The 20,453-nt window shown below is 38.6% G+C and overlaps 1 protein-coding gene, 1 long non-coding RNA gene and 1 pseudogene across 10 annotated transcripts in view; 2 read left to right on the top strand and 1 right to left on the bottom strand.

Moving 5' to 3' along the window:
* The window catches only part of CHN1 (chimerin 1), a 216,043-nt gene that overhangs the window by 157,622 nt on the left and 37,968 nt on the right, over positions 1 to 20,453 (top strand). For 6 of the 8 annotated variants that reach the window (XM_082689545.1, XM_082689547.1, XM_082689546.1 and 3 more), the window contains one exon: positions 10,236 to 10,313. In XM_082689545.1, the coding sequence (XP_082545671.1) occupies positions 10,236 to 10,313 (78 nt within the window). Of the gene's footprint in view, positions 1 to 9,586; positions 9,646 to 9,768; positions 9,882 to 10,235; positions 10,314 to 20,453 lie in introns of those variants that run through there. The other 2 variants (XM_082689552.1, XM_082689550.1) reach the window with 2 other exon arrangements.
* The window catches only part of LOC309843797, a 63,000-nt gene continuing 52,569 nt past the window's right edge, over positions 10,023 to 20,453 (bottom strand). The window contains exon 3 of the long non-coding RNA XR_014300341.1: positions 10,023 to 10,262. This is a non-coding gene — a long non-coding RNA (uncharacterized lncRNA). The remainder of the gene's footprint in view (positions 10,263 to 20,453) is intronic.
* LOC309843793 (small ribosomal subunit protein eS6 pseudogene) lies at positions 16,721 to 19,309 on the top strand (annotated as a pseudogene). Its single transcript has one exon. The product of its transcript is annotated as a small ribosomal subunit protein eS6 pseudogene (transcript).

Raw genomic sequence — 20,453 nt, forward strand, 5'->3', positions numbered from 1 at the left:
AGGGAAAGATAAAAGCAGGCTTCCCGCTAAGCCAGGAGTCCAAGGCAGGGCTGGATCTCAGGACCCTGAGCTCATGACCTGGGCCAAAGGCTTAGCTGACTGATCCACCCAGGCAGCCCAAGAGGATCGTGATTTTTATCTTTCATTTTGTTGATGTGGTGTTTCATCCTGGTTGATTTGCAAATATTTAATCATCCTTGCATCCCCAGAATAAATTCCAGTTGGTTGTGGTGACCAATCCTTTTAGTGTATTGTATAGTATGGTTTGCTAATATTTTGTTGAGGACTTTTGCCTTTATGTTCAAGGATATTTTGTATCAGGGATATTGGCTTAAAGTTTTCTTTTTTCATGGTGCTTTTGTCTGGTTTTGGTACCAGAGTAATGCTGGACTCAACAATGTATTTGGAAATTTTATCTTCTAATTTATGGAGCAGCTTATGGAGAAGAGGTGTTAATTATTGTTTAAATGTTTGGTAGAATTTACCTGTGAATCCATCTGGTCTTGGACTTTAATTTGTTGGGAGTTTTTTGATGACCCGTTCTCTTTCATTATTAGTAATTAGTCTATTCAGATTTGCTATTTCTTTTTTTTTTTATATTTTTTATTTGCTTATTTTGAGAAAGAGAGAGACAGAGTGAGAGAGAGCATGAGAGAGAAGGTCAGAGGGAGAAGCAGACTCCCCATGGAGCCGGGAGCCCGATGTGGGACCTGATCCCAGGGCTCTGGGACCGTGACCTGAGCCGAAGACAGTTGCCCAACCAACTGAGCCACCCAGGCACCCCAGATTTGCTATTTCTTCATGCTTCAGTTTTGTTTGTATGTTTCTAGAAATGTATCCATTTCTTCTAGGTTGCCATATAATTTTTTTGACATACAATTTTTTTATAGTATTCTCCTAGAATTCTTTTTATTTCTTGAATGTTGGTTGTTTCTTCTTTTTCCTTTTCTGATTTTACTGATGTGAGTCTTCTCCCTTTTATTCTTGATGAGTCTGCCTAAAGGTTTATGAATTTTGTTTATCTTTTCAAAGACCCAGCTCTTGATTTCATTGACCTTTTCTGTTGTGTTTTAGGTTCTATTTCATTTATTTCTGCTTTGATCTTCATTATTTCCTTTCTTCTACTAACTGTAGTCTTTGTTCTTTCTTTTTCTACTTCCTTTAGGTGTAAATCTAGATTGTTTATTGGAGGTTTTTCTTTTTTTTTGAGGTAGGCCTGTATCAGTATGAATTTTCCTCTTAGAACTGCTTTCATTGTATCCCAAAGGTTTTGGACCATTGTGTTTTTATTTTCATTTGTCTCCATGTATTTTTTTTTATTTCTTTATTGACCCATTGGTCTTTTAGTAACATGTTCTTTAGCCTCTACATGTTTGTGGTTTTTCTCTAGTTTTGTTTTTTGCTTGTAATTGATTTCTAGTTTCATAGGTTTATAATCAGAAAAGATGCATGATATGATTTCAGTATTCTTAAGTTTATTGAGACTTGTTTTTTGCCTAATATGTCATCTGTCTTGGAGAATGTTCCATGTGCACCTGAAAAGAATGTGTATTCTACTGTTTTTGGGTGGAAGGTTCTGTGTCTATCTGTTAAGTCCATCTGGTCTCATGTGTTATTCAGGGCACTGTTTCCTTATTGATTTTATGCCTGGATGATCTATCCATTGATGTAATTGGGGTACTAAACTCCCTTACTATTATTGTATTACTGTCAGCTTCTCCCTTTATGTCTTTTCATATTTGCTGTATGTGTTTAGGTGCTCCAATGCTGAGTGCATAAATGTTTACAATTGTTATATCTTCTTGTTGGATTGATCCTTTTATCATTATGTAATGCCCTTGTCTCTTGTTACAGTCTCTAAAGTCTCTTTTGTCTAGATTTTGCTACTGCAGCTTTTTTTCCACTTTCATTTGCATGAAATATCTTTTTCCTTCCATTCACTTTCAGTTTCTATGTGTGTTTGGGTCTGAAGTGAGTATCTTCTAGCCAGCCTATACATAGATCTTGTTTCTTTATCCATATCGACTTCACCACCCTCACCACCCTATATCTTTCAATTGGAGCATTTAGACAATTTACATTCAAAGTAATTATTAATAGCGAAATACTTGCTGCCATTTTATTCATTGCTTTCTGGATGTTTTTGTACTTCTCTGTTCTTCTCTTGCTCTCTTTCTTTTTGGTTGATGCTTGACTGTTATTCTTACCTTTCATTCTCTTTATTTTTTATGTAGATACTGTGGGTTTGGGGTTCATACATAACATCCTCAGTATATATGAATCTATACCAAGTTGATAGTCACTTAAGTTTAAAGTAAACACATTCTTTAAAAACTACTTTATTTCCTCTGCCATATCTTATGTATATGTTGTCCTATTTTACATCTTTTCATTTATAATTTTTTTCTATTTATCACCTTTTCTTTTCCACTTAAAGCAGTTCCTTTAACACATCTTATAAGGCCAGTTTAGTGGTGATGAACTCCTTTAACTTTTGTTTTTCTGGGAAACTCTCCCTCTTCTTCCATTGTGAATGATAACCTTGGTGGGTAGGGTATTCTTGGCTGTAAGTTTTTTTCTTTAAGTTCTTTGAATATATCATGCCACTCTCTTCTAGCCTTCAGAGTTTCTGCTGAAAAATCAGCTGATAGCTTTATGGGGTTCCCTTGTGTGTAACTATTTGTTTGTCTTTTACTGCTTTTAAAATTCTCTTTACCATTAATCTTAAACATTTTTTTAATTTTTTTAAGATTTTATTTATTTATTTGACAGACAGAGATCACAAGTAGGCAGAGAGGCAGGCAGAGAGAGGGGGTAAGCAGGCTCCCTGCTGAGCAGAGAGCCCGACACAGGGCTCAATCCCAGGACCCTAAGATCATGACCTGAGCCGAAGGCAGAGGCTTAACCCACTGAGCCACTCAGGTACCCCAATCTTAAACATTTAAATGATTGTTTGTCATGGTGTGGACGTCCTTGGATTCATCTTGTTTGGAATTCTGTTTGCTTCCTGAACCTGGGGTTTCCTTCCCCAGGTTAGAGAAGTTTTCAGTAATCATTTGTTCAGATAAGTTTTCTGCCCCTTTCTCTCTCTCTTCTTCTTCTGGGACCTCTATAATGCAAATGTTTGTTGACTTGATGTTGTCTAAGAGATCCCTTAACCTCCTTTTTATAATTTCTTTTTTTCCTTTTTACTGTTCAGCTTGGTTGCTTTCCACTAACCCAGATTTCAGATTACTGCTCTGTTCTTCTCCCTCTATTAATCTACTAGTGATTTCATCTAGTGTAGTTTTCATTTTAGCTATTGTAGTCTTCAACTCTGATTCTTTTTAATATTTTGTCTCTTTTTGAAGTTCTCACTGAGTTCTTCAACGCTTTCCTCCAGTCCATGAGCATCTTTATGATTGTTACTTAAACTTTTTATCAGGCATATTGCTTATGTCTGTTTCATTTAATTCTTTTTCTGATATTTTGTCTTGTTCTTTCATTTGGACCATATTTCTCTGTATTCTCATTTTGCTTCACTTTCTGTGTTTGTTTCAATGAATCAGAACAGCTACTTCTAAGCTTGCAGGAATAGTCTTGTATATGGTCATTCCCTGTGTAGACTGCATGTGTCTCGTGATTGGCTGGCATGTACTGGGGGTCCTTGGGCTGTCCTTATGGGATGGCTGGAACTGAAGAGGACACGGGGTGGGCCATCCCATAGTTGTCAATGCCAAGGGCTCCCTGGTAGGACAGCTGAAGCTGAAATGGTTATAAGCCAGGGGGACCTGGGGCTCTCTGTGCAAAGGGCACCCTGGCAGAGCTGAAGTGCATATAGATGGGGAGAGAGGAGGGTCCTGGGGCTCTATGTGCAGAGGGGGCTCTGGCAGGACAGCTGAAATGGATGCAGTCGTGGGTGTCCTGGGATGCTTGGCACAGGAGGTGCCCTGGTGAGCAGCTGGAGCTAAAGGAGGTGGGAGCCAGGAGGTCCCAGAGCACTCTGCACTGGGGTTGCTCCGGCAGTCATCTGGAGCTGAAGTGGTGTGGGACTGGTGTGCTCCAGGGTGCTTTATGCTTGTGTCATCTCAGTAAGACAGCTGGAGCTGGAGCAAACACTGACTGGGGTGGCCTGGTGTATCCTGTGCCAGAGCCACCTAGGTGGCACAGCTTGGGTTGGTGTGGGCAGCTCGGGGCCTGCTGAGATGGCAGGCCAGCTGTGCTCCTGTCTGTGCTGTCAGGTGGAGGGGCACATAGACCATGGCCCTCACCAGTTCCATCAACTCAGAGAATTCCAACAGCTCCCCTGCCATTTGTCAGAGTTCTAGGGCTGGATCTTTCATATTGTAGTTGCTTTTTAATTTTTTAATTTTTTTATGAGTTTCAGGAGTAGAATGTAGTGATGTCATCAGCTGTGTGAGACACCTGGTGCTCATGAGATCATTGCCCGCCTTAATACCTGTCACCCAGTTACGCCATCCCCTCACCCAGTTCCCCTCTTGTTTTTTTAACCGTGGCCTGCTCACAGCCCCTCAGTATTATTCCTTCCCACTGCAGTTTGCAGTTTCAGGGGTGGCAGTTTCCTTTGTTATTGTCTGTCAGGTGGTTCTCTATGCTGTCTGGCTTTTGTTGTGCAGAAGCTGTGAAGTCAACCCTCCGTCCTTCAGGAGGGCTTCCTCTATAAATAGGTGTAGATGTGCTTTGTCCACAGACAAGGGGAGTTCAAGGTCTTCCTGTGTTACCATCCTGGACCCCCAAAATCAAAGCTGTGTTCTTAATATCTGAATATTAATATTTTATAGAAATTGCAGGATTTTGCTAAACCTGAACCAGGTTTACCTAGTAGTTAATCCCGTTACTCCTCATCTCTCCAAGCTCTGGGCTATGCCAGCTGGAACATTCCTTTATGGTGCTTTTCTGATGAAATGTTGACTTTACTTAGTTAACTGGAACATTGTGTTCATGAGTCTGTGGTATCATCATGATATTCAAAGGAGGTGGCTCTCTGTGTGAGGTCCTTTCAGTTTCCTAGAGAATACTCTTACTGTTAACGAGTTCTGACATTCATAGTTAGATTTATTCCTTTGGCATAAGTCTTCGGTCTTACATTAAAAACCAGATATTTGTGGAAAAGGAAGTATAATCAGTCATTTGTACCTTAGCATGAATAAATTGATAAGACCCTTCCCTGTAAGCAGGTTTTGAGGTGGGAAGGTGGACAGAACAAGGATTATTCAGAGTTTGAACCTGGGGGTTCAGATTGCCAGGACAGGATAAGGTAAGGATTGCAGAACAGTGATGCCTGTGTTGTGTCCTTAAAGCACCTGATTACAGCCTGACCTGAAGCTTATATTGCTTAGGCCAGTGAGTGGTTTGGGGCCTTCTATGTGTCCCACAGTCCCACTATATTAACCCTGATCTTGGAAATAGAAGTCCTCAGATACCAGGGAAGGAGGGAAACTTCTACTTATTGATTATTATCTGTGCCAAGAATAATACAAAATGTTTCCCATATATTATCTCATCTAATTCTATAATCTAAGTACTTTTAATCAATTATACACATAAGGAAACAAAGACTGAAAGAAATGAGTAACTTGATCAGGACATGACACAGCTAGTAGAAGACAGGGTTAAGATCAGCACTTTTGTCCGGCCCACAACCTGGTCCTGTCGTACTACACTTGGTGAAAATGAGAAACTAGTTTTGCATAAATTCAGTATTATTACTGGACAAACAGGATAGAGAGATCAGTGGTGGACATTTCTTTATTTGAAAAACAGCAAATTGTTCCCTTCCAGGGTCTCCTGTTTCCCCCTTCTGTTTCTTTTTTTTTCCCTTCTTTTAAGAATTTATGTATTTATTTGACAGACAGATACCACAAGTAGGCAGAGAGGCAGGCACAGAGAGACAGAGAGGAGGAAGCAAGCTCCCTGCAGAGCAGAGAGCCCGATGTGGGGCTCCATCCCAGGACCCTGAGATCATGACCTGAGCCGAAGGCCACCCAGGCGCCCCTCCCACTTCTGTTTCTTATTCCTCACACAACTGCCTCCCACTATACACACACCATTTTTGTAGTTCCTTTTTTGTAGTCCCCTTCTCTATATTACAGATGGTACAGACAGAGGTAGAAACTGAGAGGGTTGTAGATTCTGCCTGTTCTTCATTTCTTTTTCCAGGCTCGTCACCCTCATTTAGGTGAATATACAAAAGTGCCATCATTATCAAGGATGGCCAGAGTTAGGTCTCAGGCAGGCCAAAGAGTTAGTCAAAATGAAACACTAAATACTGCTGGTAATACCACCATTTAGTGAGTGCTTACTACTAGGCAGTCTCTTCCCTTTGATACATCATCTCTTTTAAACTGCCCTGTTTAAGTGTGTAAATGAGGTAAACAGTGCACCAAGCAAATCTCCCAAGGTCAGGATTCAAACCTAAGTGTCTCTGATTGCAAATCCCATCTTTTTTTATTGTAATAATTTATTATATAATATATAGGTAAATAATAAATTATTACAATAAAAAAGATGGGATTATATATATAATATATAAAATATATATTTATAAATATATGTATAATATATAATACATATATTTATATATAAAATATATATTTATAAATATATGTATAATATATTTATAAATATATATATAAATTATTATAGTATATCGCCCCCAATATAAATAGGTACCTTCATTTGGTCTTGTTTTCTTACCCAGGTATTTTATGGACCATTATTTGTGTAAGCTCCTGTGTTAAATTCAGGGTTTATACTAAGATGTGTAAAACTCAGTCTATATGAACAGCTACACAGGAACTGTGATATCAGGTGGAATGTGGTACATCTCATAATTAATGAACAGGGAAGGGAGCGGAGGTTCCCGGATGGGTAGTCACACCTAATTGGTGCAGATCCTCAAAGGTCCCACTGGGGGAGGGCGTGCTGAAACGGAGCCTTGCAGGCTGCACTGCCTGTTGCACACACGGGTGCTGAACTTGAGGTCTAGGATTGTTAGTTACTACTGCTTTTCTCACCGTCCATTGTTATTCATTGCTTCCTCTGTTTTACCATCTATTGCTGCTTTTTGAAATTGAAAGGGAAAAATAACTAGAGAAACCACCTTGAAGAGAATCAGAGAGGAAAACAACTACCCTCAGACTTCAAAATTCCCTCTCATTTTCCAATGTCGATGTTTAAGCATGATGTTTAAAAAGCCAACTCTTACATACCACCAACTAGCTGTGGAGTGCAGGAAGTTAACTTTTGTAGGCCTCTCTTCTTTCATCTGTGAAGTGAGGAGAACATACGCCTCACAGGCATCTTTCTGCAGATTTAATGGAATTCTGTAAGTAAAGTGCTTAGCTAGGTGCCTGGAACATGGATACGTAATAATAAATGATAGCCATCACTAGTAGATTCTATAGCTATCTAAATATGGCCAGATAAATACAAGGATGAGCGGTATATATCTGTCTAGAACATCAGAACATTGGTGTTAGTTCTGAACTTTTTAGAATTAGCAGTTCTTAGGACTTGAGAGCTGTTGTAGCAAAATTAATGCAGAAGTTGCATTATTGCAAGTTATTAAAGACATCATGTGACCAAAATCCCCTAGTTCTTTGAGAGTAGCTAAGAACTTCTTCCTTCGCCATTGTTTTATGTCTCCTGTTGCTCTGGGTAACTGCCTCAATTAGGTACCAAAATTATTTGGGAAGAAAAGTGACTGTGCAGAGTCTACAGCAGACTTGCCTCTCAAAGACAAAATGTACACTGTTGCCCAGCCGTGAATTTTCTCTACCATCAGTCTTTCTATGCATTGGTTGAATTTTAGTTACTACAGCTGAAGAACTGGGGATGGTTTATAACAAAGGACCTTGATCAGAAATAATTGCAGGGGGGCAGGGGGTGCTGCTTTGAGTTACATGGGTGATTGTTTTCTTTGACATAGTAATGTAAACATTGAGCATTAAACATTGTAGAGAGAAAAAAAATTACTGTTAAATTTGCCTTTGGAGTCTGTTTTTCTAGTGTCTACTGAGAATTGGATAAACTTCACCTTTGGTTGTACATGACTAAAGGGCTGTTTGGCGTTTGTATTTTTAGTCATCACATGACAAACTTGGTCTAAACTAAAAAGTAATTTAGGTTAGGCAAGGAAAAAGTTCTTTCCCTTGTATTTTCTCTTAGAACAGGAACTTTTTTTTTGGTCTTATTTAATGACAAAATGGTATAAATTTGTGGGAATGAAATACCTATAGATATAAATATTAACTTCTGCCTTTTATTAGAAAATTTTTGAAAAATTATTTTTTTCTTAAGTTTATTTTTTTTAAGTAATTAAGATTTAAGAGATTAAAGTAATCTCTACACCCAGCATGGGGCTCAAATTCACAATCCTAAGAATAAGAGTCCCATGTTCTTCCAGGTGAACCAACCAGATGCCCTCAGAAATTTTTTTAAAGAGTAAGACATTTTAAAAGAACAGACTATATACTCAAGTAAATAAAAAAAATGGGGGGATGTTTAGAAAATCAGTCATCAGTATTTCTAATATCTAGTGTGGTTTCAGAACAACTTCATGTCCTAATTAAATTAGAATCTGCACATACCTCCTATAGATTGGGCACATTGGACACATACCCCTATAGATAATGAAATCTGAGATAAATTGTGCTCAACAAATGGACTGAATTCACTTAAAAATACTTTTTGATTCTTTAAGTACAAGGTAACAATTAGAACCATAATGGGTTAAACTTAATTATCATAACATGAGGAAGCAAAGGGGAGATGTTTAGGGAACCAATATGGGAAAACTTCAGCTTCTTATAGTAGTTTAGCAAAAAGTATGGGTATTGCTCTTAAATGGAGCTGGATTTGTCTCTTACCCAGCACCCTTCCCCCCTTTTTATATCAGCAAACAAATATCCAAGGGTTCTACAAGCACAGTTACACTACATCTCTGACTTGTGTGCATGAGAAATTATTCTCAGATGGCCTCAAGCTCTTTGAATTAAGAATGTTGAGACTAATAATAAAAATAAAGACTGGATCCATTTACTTGTAGTTTCGCAACAAAATCCTTATAGGGAGACAAAACTGACCACTGCAGGGTAATAGCTGTGCTATATGCACACGGCTCATTCTGCATGAAAATCGTGTGCTACCAGTTCAAAGCCTTTTTTTTTTTTTCCATCAAAATACTTACCAGCTTTTGCTCATCTTAAATAAAATTGGGTTTTTGTGAGTTAACCTCAGTCCATAATGCACAAAGGAGGATAGAGATTAGCCTTTCATAATTTACCAGGCAGTGATGGGAAATTCTTTTGAAACCTGGTGCTGCCTGTTAACGTTCCTTTGCTTTTATTAGGTAAAAGAAATATTCCATTTTGTAATAATGCATGACTCATTCATCCCTCATTGTCTTCCCACTGATTTTTTTTTTTTCCTTGAGCCAGCAAGAAAATCTTACAGGAGAGGAGGGAGGAAAAGAGACAGAGTTGAGGAATACAATACTTAAATACTGTTGCTTGATCCTCATTGGTTATCTCCTTTCTTACGGTGACCAGTGTAATCCAGCCTTCCCTGTCAAATCCCTTCCTTCCCCACCCTCCCTGCTAGGGGCTCCACAGGGTGCCTGCTGCTAGAAGCTGACTGCAGGCAGTATGTAGGCATCTTTCATCCAGAATGGACAGTAACATATTGAATAGAGAAGGAAGCTTTTAGAAATGTATCATATGTCAAAATTGCATGGTTTTTAAAGAGGGATGGAGAGATGCTGAATGTTTTGTATATTAGCATCGATTCTTTATGTCTATTCAGACTCTTAAGTTTTCAGAAGCTTAAATATAGAGCCCTTTAAAAAAAAAAAAAAAGAAGAAGAAAGAAGAATTTTTCTGGTTAGTCGACCTCTTTCTAAGAAGTGCTTCATCATTCTCCTCCACCTCTCCGCGATGTTTCTCTGCAGCTCTCTGTAGATTAGGGTTCTGTGCTGGCTGGCAGAATGCTCATTTGTTAGCTGAACAGAGTTCACCGGCAGACAGAGCTATATAGGTTTTATTTCTTTTCTGAATTCCAAAATGCCATCCAAAGAGTCTTGGTCGGGTAGGAAAACTAACAGAGCTGCAGTTCACAAATCAAAACCAGAGGGCCGTCAGCAAGATTTATTGATAGCAGCCTTGGGAATGAAACTGGGTTCTCAAAAGTCGTCTGTGACAATCTGGCAACCTCTGAAACTCTTTGCTTATTCGCAGTTGACATCACTTGTTAGAAGAGCAACTCTGAAAGAAAACGAGCAAATTCCAAAATATGAAAAGGTTCACAATTTCAAGGTAAGAATATTTGTTTTTAACCTTTTCTTACAAGAGAGAAAATGTCCATTGCTTGCAGTACACAGAGTTAAAGGAATTTCTTTTGCTGTCTTTTTTAAAACTACGATGACTGGACTAAAATGTTCTTGCTATTTAAGGAATGAAGATGTTTTAAGCATGGTTTTATTTAAGGGATAGCTGACTAAAGCTAATAGAACCCAACTCCATTTTCTCTAATGCTGATTTAGTATTCTGTTTAATCAATGTACACTCGATGGTAAAAGTCTGGACTGGCATTTGAAAGGTCTCATTTAATAATGATTCTGGCATTATTTTATTTGTGATGCAAATATGTCTAACTACCTTTGTCGGATATTTCATGAGAAGATTAGATCTTATCTCTGTCCCTTTCTGGTGAAAAGCTTTGGATGTAAGAGGCGTGTGTTGTTGCATCTGGATTGAGCAGATGGTCTGCATTTCCCCCAGTTTCTGTCTTTTCTCCTCTGTTAATGAATTGACCATGATGAAAGGAGGGTGGCTACCCCAGGACTGTTCCTGCAGATTCAAGCAGCCTCTCTTTACTTTTTTGAGTATTGCTTTCTGTGTGTGTGTGTGTTTAATTAGTGTGTCACTGTGTTTTACCAACTCTACTTTAGTAATCATCTTTCGTCAAGATGATGTGTGTATTGGTTCAAGTTGCCTGCATACCTAGCAGGATATAAGGCCTTGGAGTTGGGTCCTCAGCAGCCTAACTGGGGAAACATGCAGTGGGAAGCTGTACAGACGAACACCCAGTTAGCTCGGCAGGTGGATGCACCGGTACGTCCACCGTCCCTTCCCAGGAGTTACCTGGTCAAGTTTTCTGTCTTTAGTTTAGTAATGTTGGAGGGCATATGGTTTCAAAGGAGGATAGGCTGGATCCCTGATCTTCTGTTTATTCAGCAGATTTATTCATTCAGGATGTACTTCTCACTTCCCATTTGCAATTTGTCCTGATTGTTAACACTAGCATTTATTTTACTCAAATGCTAATCACCACACCCCTAATACTACTTTTTTAGCAAGGAACAGATTTTTATTATCTCCATATCATTTGGGTATAAAGGATAAATTTTAAACTGTTTGGACTGTATGAAGATTGCTAATATTTCAAGGTAAAACAAATACCATTTTATTCTCCCTCTTTAAATATATTGTTCAGGACTTTACCTTTCAGCTGGTATCTTTGATTTTAAGTGAAATTGAGACCATTCAGTATGTGCATCCAGACTCAACCACCTCTTTCATTTTTGAACCTGAACAGTATATGCAAGTTACTAGGCCTCAGTCTCCTCTTGCATAACAAATTGGTCATACAGGATTTTTATCAAGAGAATGACCCCAAGTATAAAGTTACATGCATGCTCAGTCGAAAAAAGCCACTGAAGTTTCCAAGCAAGAAACTATGCATACTGTTTAGAAATGGCTGGGATTTAAAATTATATCTCTAAGGATGCCCCCTCTGCTGTGTTCAGCAGGAATAGACTGACCTATTAAGGATGCCATTTTAGGGGCGCCTGGGTGGCTCAGTCATTGGGTGTCTGCCTTTAGCTCCAGTCGTGATCCCTGGGTCCTGGGATCGAGCCCTGCATCGGGCTCCTGCTCAGCGGGGAGCCTGCTTCTCCCTCTCCCACTCCCGCCTGCCTGTGTTCCCTCTCTCTCTGTCAAATAAATAAAATCTTTAAAAAAAAAAAAAAAGGATGCCATTTTAGTGCCAAGTCAAGTTTGATCAAAAGCAAATAGTAAGTCTGTTCAGGGATTTGCATAAACAAGCACATCCTCCCCCCCCTTTTTTTGGTGGTGGTGTTGTATTTTCCAATAATTGTTCTATTTTAATTTAACACATGGCTTTAATGAGCAAATTTTGAACAGACAGAAAAGTGCTGACTCTGGGACCAATTGTGACCCTTTGCTTGGTACCCAAACTGCTATAAAGATGCTTGTGTTTTTTAAAAAAAACAAAAAACGGAGAAAAAACACGTTAAAAAGAAGTCTGCTTCCTTCACTGGAGCTAAAAAAATTGAAATCAAGTGGGCTGTACTTTTTAAAAAGTATTTATGCTCCGGGAAGAGCTCATATTAGACAGTGAAGTTCTATTACATATTTTTTATAGTTGCTAATAAGGTCAGAAGTCTCAGAATTTGACTCCTTCTGTTGAAATTATTCTTTGTTATTTAAGAAATGTTTCTGTGGGGTGGCATTATAAAAAAGAGAAAGGTGGGGGGGTAGTCATAGTCGACTTTAGAGAACATGCCCCCCGCCAAAGAATTCAGACTCTGTGGCAGGAGCACTTCTCTCCCACACAGATGTTCACTTAGAAGGTCACGCTTGTGATATGTAAGTGTGTACAGTTCAGCGATTTATGGTGGGAAGAACTCTGAGCATTTATATGACGATAATCATTCATATGGCCTTGCCCTTGACTATTTCTCTGTTGGTAAAAGTGGATTTTGCTATCCACAGGCCCAAAAGCCTCATTTCAATGTGGTTTTCTTTTTTGCTTCTTGAACTGCCTTGTTATGTAACATTGCTCTGTGGCATTGAACAGCTGCCAAATCTCATTTCAGAAGGTAAAGCCAAGAATACCTTATACCTTTGGTGCAAGTACTCACCAAGCTGAGATCCAAAAAAAAAAAAAAAAAAAAAAAAAAAATCAACCAGGCCTAACTGCAGACAGGTGTTTTGTTTTTTGATTTTTTTTTAATAGTTTTTTTTTTAATAGAAAGCAGGAAGTCTTCCCAATTACTGTTATGTAACATGGCCTTTTAAATTTTTTCTGATGTTATTTATAAGAATTTGATTTAAAAAAATCTCTCTCAACAATTGTTTCTTGTAGGGAGATCATCGTTTAAAAAACAAATGTACCACATCCTTTAAAACTGATTATAATTTGTCAACATAACTTAGAGCGAAAATAATTTTAACTCTTTCCTGGATCAAGCTCTCTCTTTTTTTTTTTTTTTTAAGATTTTTATTTATTTATTTGACAGAGAGAGATCACAAGTAGACAGAGAGGCAGGCAGAGAGAGAGGGGGAGGGAAGCAGGCTTCCTGCCAAGCAGAGAGCCCGACGTGGGACTCGATCCCAGGACCCTGAGATAATGACCTGAGCCGAAGGCAGCGGCTTAATCCACTGAGACACCCAGGCACCCCTCAAGCTCTCATTTTAAGAACTGTTCCTGTCCTAACACAACAGAGAGAGAGAGAGAGAGAGAGAGAGAGTACAGGGTTAATTTCTTCAGCAAACTTAAAAACTGAACCAAAACACCTCTGACATTAAGACACAGGCACTCCAGCAGCAATGACTATATCCTTATATCCTACATTTGAGGTTTTCTGGTTGGAATCATAACTGAGACCCAGCCCTGGCCCTCAGGAGCTTGCTTAGCATTTATATGACCTTGGGCAGACTGCTTGATCTTTCAGCCACTGGTTCTGCATCAGAACTGAGCTCCTGGTAGGTATAAGGTACTTGGTAATGGCTATTTTCCTTATAACAAATTACCCCTAGATGGTTTTTTTCCTGAATCCATACCAAGGCTATTTCATGCCCAGGTACAGAGGTCGTGATGCAATTGAGAGCCCAGGCATGATTGTGTGGTGAAAGGAAGCCCTTGCTTCTTTCTTAGCTCCCAGGCAGAGTTAGAGGTTATGCAAGAGCCGTTGCATTTTCATGCACCACAGAGTACAGTGAAATCCTCGCGTGTCTCTTACTCCTTCCAGATTTAACTATTTGGTGTTTCATTCAGTATAATTTAGATAGCTCTATAAAATAAAATCAAGATTCCATATAGTGAAAACAACCATAGAAACCTGGCTACTTACACAAATTAAGTCATTTAAAGAAAAGAACATTAAGAATTACAGTGAAATAATATTTTAAAATCTGTCTTTAGTCTTTTTTTTTAAGGTAGTCTTGAAGTGGCCACTGGTTCATGCTCAAGTCTCAGATACTTGCATTCTGCATAGAAATGAAAGATGTGACATTATATTAACAGCCTTTATGTTGCCAATATAATATGCAAGCAATGAATCCTGAAATGTGAATTGATATTGTAATTAAATAAGACTATAACATGAACCTTGTAATATTTACTAAAATTACTGAGTCAGGACCTACTGGGTTTAAAGTGATAGTGGTGGACCTGCCAATCCTGGCCGAGCAGGTGTGCTGCTGTCTGATAAATGGGAGGGTAGAAATGGCCAGCTCTCCTATTGAGAGTGGTCTTTCCTTTCCTCCGAAGGACACAGACAGATCCAACACCTGTGGTCCTTATTTGATTCCCATTTGAGAATAAACACAAAATGAACCAGCAAATAAAAACAGAGTTAGGATGAAACTACATGATCCATAAGTGACCTTACAGCTCTATAATTCTCTTGGGACAGCTGGCTGGCTCAGTTGCTGGAGCGTGCAACACTTGATCTCGGAGTTGTGAGTTCGAGCCCTATAGTGGGTATAGAAACTGCTTAAAAATTAAAGTTCTCTTGAGTATATTGAGAAGTATTAGATTTGTTAAGATATGTATCATTTTCATTTTCATTCATCATTTTAAAACTTTATTAAGGCCCATATGAGGACAAGATATTAGTGTTTATTTTTACACTTGATCTTAGCCAAAAGGCTGAGAAGCAACTGTTTATTTTTTAAAAAGAATTAAAATAACCTATATATGAAGGAATACTTTTTAAAAACATGTTATATTAACAGTGAACTATCCTGTTCACCGACTAGGGTACCTGTGTACTCTCCCCACCAACCATTACACTGCTACCATCCCCCACTTCTTTACTCATCTCCACTCTTCCTTCCCCTGTCCCTATATTTAGTAAAACACAAATGTTCAAGAAACATCTGCTGAATGACTAAATGCGCATACAATGTGACAGGAGGGAACTTTCTTTGTGGTGGTGGCAGTGATTGTTGTATTTGGAAATCACCTCTCCTGCAGCAGGAAATTTCAACATAAAAATAGGTTCTACCAATGATTTTTAAGGCACATAATGTTACAATTTTAATCGAATTTACGTGAGTTTTTTAAGTGCAGTCAAACAATACCTTCTTCTTGTCTTACATTTTACTGGAGAATCTGTGTTCATGTTTTAAGTGCTCAGAAATTTCACTACTGTTTTGAATTAGTAACATTATAAAAGAAGTTAAATGCAATATGACTAATGGAAAAGGCAACCTGGAATGTCTCATTATTAGACATCATTGCTCTTCCTATGGGTAAGAACATGGAGTGTCTGACAGCTGTTTTAAAGGAATAAATGTTTTCCTTCAAATGGAAGATTAAGTTATATATAATACTGTATTATACATTCTCTATATATCTATAGAGAGAGAAATATTTATATGTGTCTCTGTATATAGACACACAGACAAAATTCCCAATTCTTAATGTGGGTCACTTACAAGAGAAGATAAAAATAACAAAGCTCAGCACAGATCAGCAGTTTTTCTCTCCTTAGGGCAGTCATGGAGGGAAAGTGGGAGATTGGACAAGATCATCTATAAGATCCCTGTAGGCACTGTTGCTGTTACTGTTCAGTATAGTGCTTATCAGATGCTACAGAAGTCAAAAATAATGAACACATGCTACTCTGCTCTTTATCTCTGTCCCTAATGGTGGTGAGGAGGACCACAAGACTCACCATGCATTTCCGTCCAGGCCTCTGCACTGCCCCTCAGCATCATGACCTTCTCAGCCTCAGCCCTGTCTGTCCTTTTTAGGGTTTGGAGCATTGGCTGAGGAGCTGGTTATGATGCCTCAAGTACAGAGAAGGTTACTGCTTGCCATTCATAATCCAAAAAGAAACACTTCTCAAGCTTAGCACATAGTTGCTTTTACTTCTTTGTATCCATTTTATGGGGCTAGAGAATTTTAAATGTTATACTTAACCCAAGAGAAACCCACGTTTTATGGATTGGAAGAATATTGCTAAAATGTGCATACTACCCAAAGTGATCTTCAGAGCTAATGCAACTCCGGGCGTAATCCCAATGGCATTCTTTACAGAACTAGAAAAAGCAATCCTAAAATTCACGTGAAACCACAAAAGACCAAAAGCAATCTTGAGCAAGAAGAACAAAGCTGGAGGCATCAGTACTTTCTGATTTCAAAACGTATAACAAAGCTACAGTAATCAAAACAGGATAGCACTGGCATAAAAATAGACCTATAAACTAATGAAACAAACGGAAAGCCCAGAAATAAATCCATGTGTCAGCTGATCTTCAACAAGGACACCAAGTACACTAAATAAGGACAGGCTGGTTTCTTCATTAAATGATGCTGGGAAAATTGGCTATATGCAAAAAAAAAGAAGAAGAAGAAGAAGAAATTTATCCCTTATTTCACATCATATACAACAATCAACCCAATAAGACTTGAGACTATAAAAGTACTAGTAGAAAACAAAGGCAAAAACATTGGTGTTGGCTGTGATTTTTTCAGATAGGACCCTAAAAACACATGCAACCAAACCAAAAATAGACAAGTGGAATTGCATCAAAGTAAAAGCTTCTGCACAGCAAAGAAAATAATTGATGGAATGAAAATGCAACGTATGGGATGGAAGAAAATATTTTAAAACCATATATCTGATAAGAGGTTAGTATCCCAAAATATGTAAGGAACTCATACAGCCCAATAGCAGAAGCAGCCTGATTTAAAAACAGACACAAGACCTGAGAATAGCCATTTCTCAAAAGATAAACAAACAGCCAATAGGTCTGTGGAAAGATGCTCAACATCACGAATCAGCAGGGAAATGGAAATCAAAGCCACAATGAGATATTACCTCATACCTGTTAGAATGGCTGTTAGAAACAAGACCAAAGATGGCCAGTGCTGGTGACGATGTGGAGAAAGAGGAACCCCTGTACGTTGTTGCTGTGAATGTAAGTTGATGTAGCCATTATGAAAAATAGTATGGAAGTTCCTCAAAAATTTTTTAGAAACAGCCTTATGATCCAGCGGTAGGTTACCTTTCCACTCTGCTGATTGTTTCCTTTGCTATGCAAAAGATTTATCATTAAATGTAGTCCCAATTGTCTATTTTTGCTTATGCTGTTTTAAAATTTAGAGGGATTAGGAAGTTTGTCTTTCTCACTAGGAGACTATCAACAGAACTTATTAAGTGTACTATTTGTTTTGTTTAATTAAAAAGCAAATAAAAAGAACGTCAGGCCAGCCTTGAAATTAAAATACATGGTTGTCACTTTTTTTTAAGAGAGAGAGTGAGACATCGAGAATGCACATGAGTGGGGGGAGGGGGAAAGGGGGAGAAAGAAAGAGAGAATTCCAAGCAGGCTCTGCTGTCGGAGCCCCAACACGGGGCTCTTTCCCTCTCATGAGCCTGAAATCATGACCTGAGCTGAAATCAAGAGTCAGACACCCAGCTGACTGAACCCCCCAGGCGCCCCTAGGGTTGTCACTTTTAAATGTCTGGGCTCTCTTACCAGAACCAATTCTGATTCTTATTCCCAACCAATATCTTAATGTGAGACCCTCTGACAAATAACTACATCTAACACTGTATTGATTATTTCTGGCATTTATAACCATTCTATTGATATATTTTAAAAAGTTTGGTATCACTCACACCTGTCCGAATGGCTAGAATCAATAAGACAAAAAAACAAGATTTGGGAAGGACATGGAGAAAAAGTAACCCCCATGCACTATTGGTGGGAATGTAAATTGGTGCGACTACTTTGGAAAACACTATGGAGTTTTCTCAAAAGATTAACAACGAAACCATCATGCAATACAAATATTTCCACTTCTAGATACTTATGCAAAGAAAATGAAAACGCTAATTCAGAAAGACCTATTCATCCCTATGTTGTTGCAGCATTATTTATCATAGTGAAGATATTGGAAGCAACCTAAATATCTATCAAAAGATAAATGGCAAAAGAAGGTGTGGGGTAGGATATGTGTGTGTGTAAAATAGAATATTAGCATAAAAAATGAAATCTTGCTATTGGCAACAACATGGGTGAACCTACAGGGTGTTATGCTAAGTCAGAGAAAACACATACTATAGGATTTCATTATATGTGGAATTTAAAATCAAAGCAGCTCTTTTCCCTGGCACCTCAGAGGCAGCAGGCTGCTTTAGGATGAAGCTGAACATTTCTTTCCCAGTTACTGGCTGCCAGAAACTCATTGAAGTAGATGATGAACGCAAACTCCATACCTTTTATGAGAAGCATATGGCCACAGAAATTGACGCGGGCACTCTGAGTGAACAGTAGAAGGATCACACCATCCTAATCAGAGGTGGCGATGACAAACAAGGAGTCCCCATGAAGCAGGGTGTCTTGATCCATGGCCATGTCCACCTGCTGCTGAGGAAGGGCCATTCCTGCTACAAACGGAGGTGGACTGGAGAAAAGGATATTCTGTTTGCCGTTGCATTATGAATGCCAATCTCAGTGTTCTCAACTCAGTCATTGTTTTAAAAAAAAAAAAAAATGGAGAAGGCTATTCCTGAACTCACCGATTCTACTTTGCCATGTCGCCAGAGGTGCAGAAGAGCCTAAAGAAGGTGATGCCCGCCAGTATGTTGTGAGAAAGCCCATAAACAAAAAAGCTAAGAAACCTAGAGCCAGAGCACCCACAATCCCATGTCTTGTTACTCCATCTGTTCTGCCACACAAATGTTGGCATATTGCTCCGAGGAAACAGTGTACTAAGAAAGATAAGGAAGAGGCTGCAGAACATTCTCAGGTTTTGGCCAAGAGAATGAAGGAGGCCAAAGAATAACTCCAAGAACAGATTGCCAAGAGACAGAGGCTGTCCTGTCTGAGGCTGTCCTGTCTGAGGCCAGTCAACAGTGAGATCTTCTGGAGTTAACAAATAAGATCAGACATCAAAAAATAAATAAAAATCATATTAAAAGAAATGAACAAATGGAACTGAAACAAACGCACAAATACAGAGAACAAGCTGATGATTGCTGTAGGGATGAACAAAATAAGCAAAGGCAGTTAAGAGGTACAGTCTTCCAGTTGTAAATACATAAGACGTGGGGATGAACTGTGCAACACAGGAAATCTCGCCAGTAGTCTTGCCACAGTAGTGTATAGGGGCAGATAGCAACTAGACAATGTGGCGATCCTGCTGTAATATGCACAAATAGCGAATCACTGTGTTTTTACCTCAAACTGATACAACATTGCGTGTCGGTTACTCTTCAGTTTAAAAATAATTGGCATCTCCAAAGTTTATTTCAAAGGAGAGAAGCAGCCTGGCATGTGACTCTCATTGCAGTAACAAGATAAGGATCTAAACCCATAGGAAGAACATACAATTAAGAAGTCCCCTGTACCACAGTTCTTTTCTCTTAATACTCTGTGTGTCCACATAATCATCTACCCTTCAAGGATGAGTTTTTTGCACGTTTGGGACACAGCGGCCTGGTAAAAGCAAGTTTTGTAGTCCCTTGTTACCCTCTCTCCCTTCTCACCTTCCAGATCTAACTAAGGATTGAGTCTTAATTGTATTCTGCTTACTTTGTAATCCAGTAGGATACCTATGTAATAATTTAGATTTCTAATTTTTAAACATTGTTTAATTCACAAATTATACTGTCCTACTTCATCTTCTTTGTGACCTACTATGTCAACATTCCTCAGAGGAAAGTCTTCCTTAGGAGGGAAGTTTACCATGGCTTTAATCAGGTAGTGAAAGCATATGACTGAAGAATATGTACATGTCGTGACACCTTACCCTGTTACTGTCTATGCTGCCAAGTTCCCTGTAGCACCACATACTTACTGTCATCATTAGGCAGCTTTCGTTATTCTTATGTAATAATACATAACACAAAAATATAATTGCCTTCATCAAAGAGCCCACAGGACAGAGAGAAGCAATACATGCATAAGTGGAATATAGGTCTAGGAAAGATTTTTTAAGTGAAGAAAAAACACAAAAAAATTGATTTTTCTTTTTTAAATATTTTATCAACTACTGCTGGTATCTAAGAAACCGCTACAAATTATTTTTTTAATAAACACCATACCAATAGTGTTTTTGTTTTTTTCAGGTTTCTTAACCCCTCTTCTTAAATTATCTTAACATTCATCTGGTTACAAAATAGGAAAGCT

Source organism: Mustela nivalis (assembly GCF_964662115.1).
Source record: "Mustela nivalis genome assembly, chromosome: 11".
Taxonomy (NCBI): domain Eukaryota; kingdom Metazoa; phylum Chordata; class Mammalia; order Carnivora; family Mustelidae; genus Mustela; species Mustela nivalis.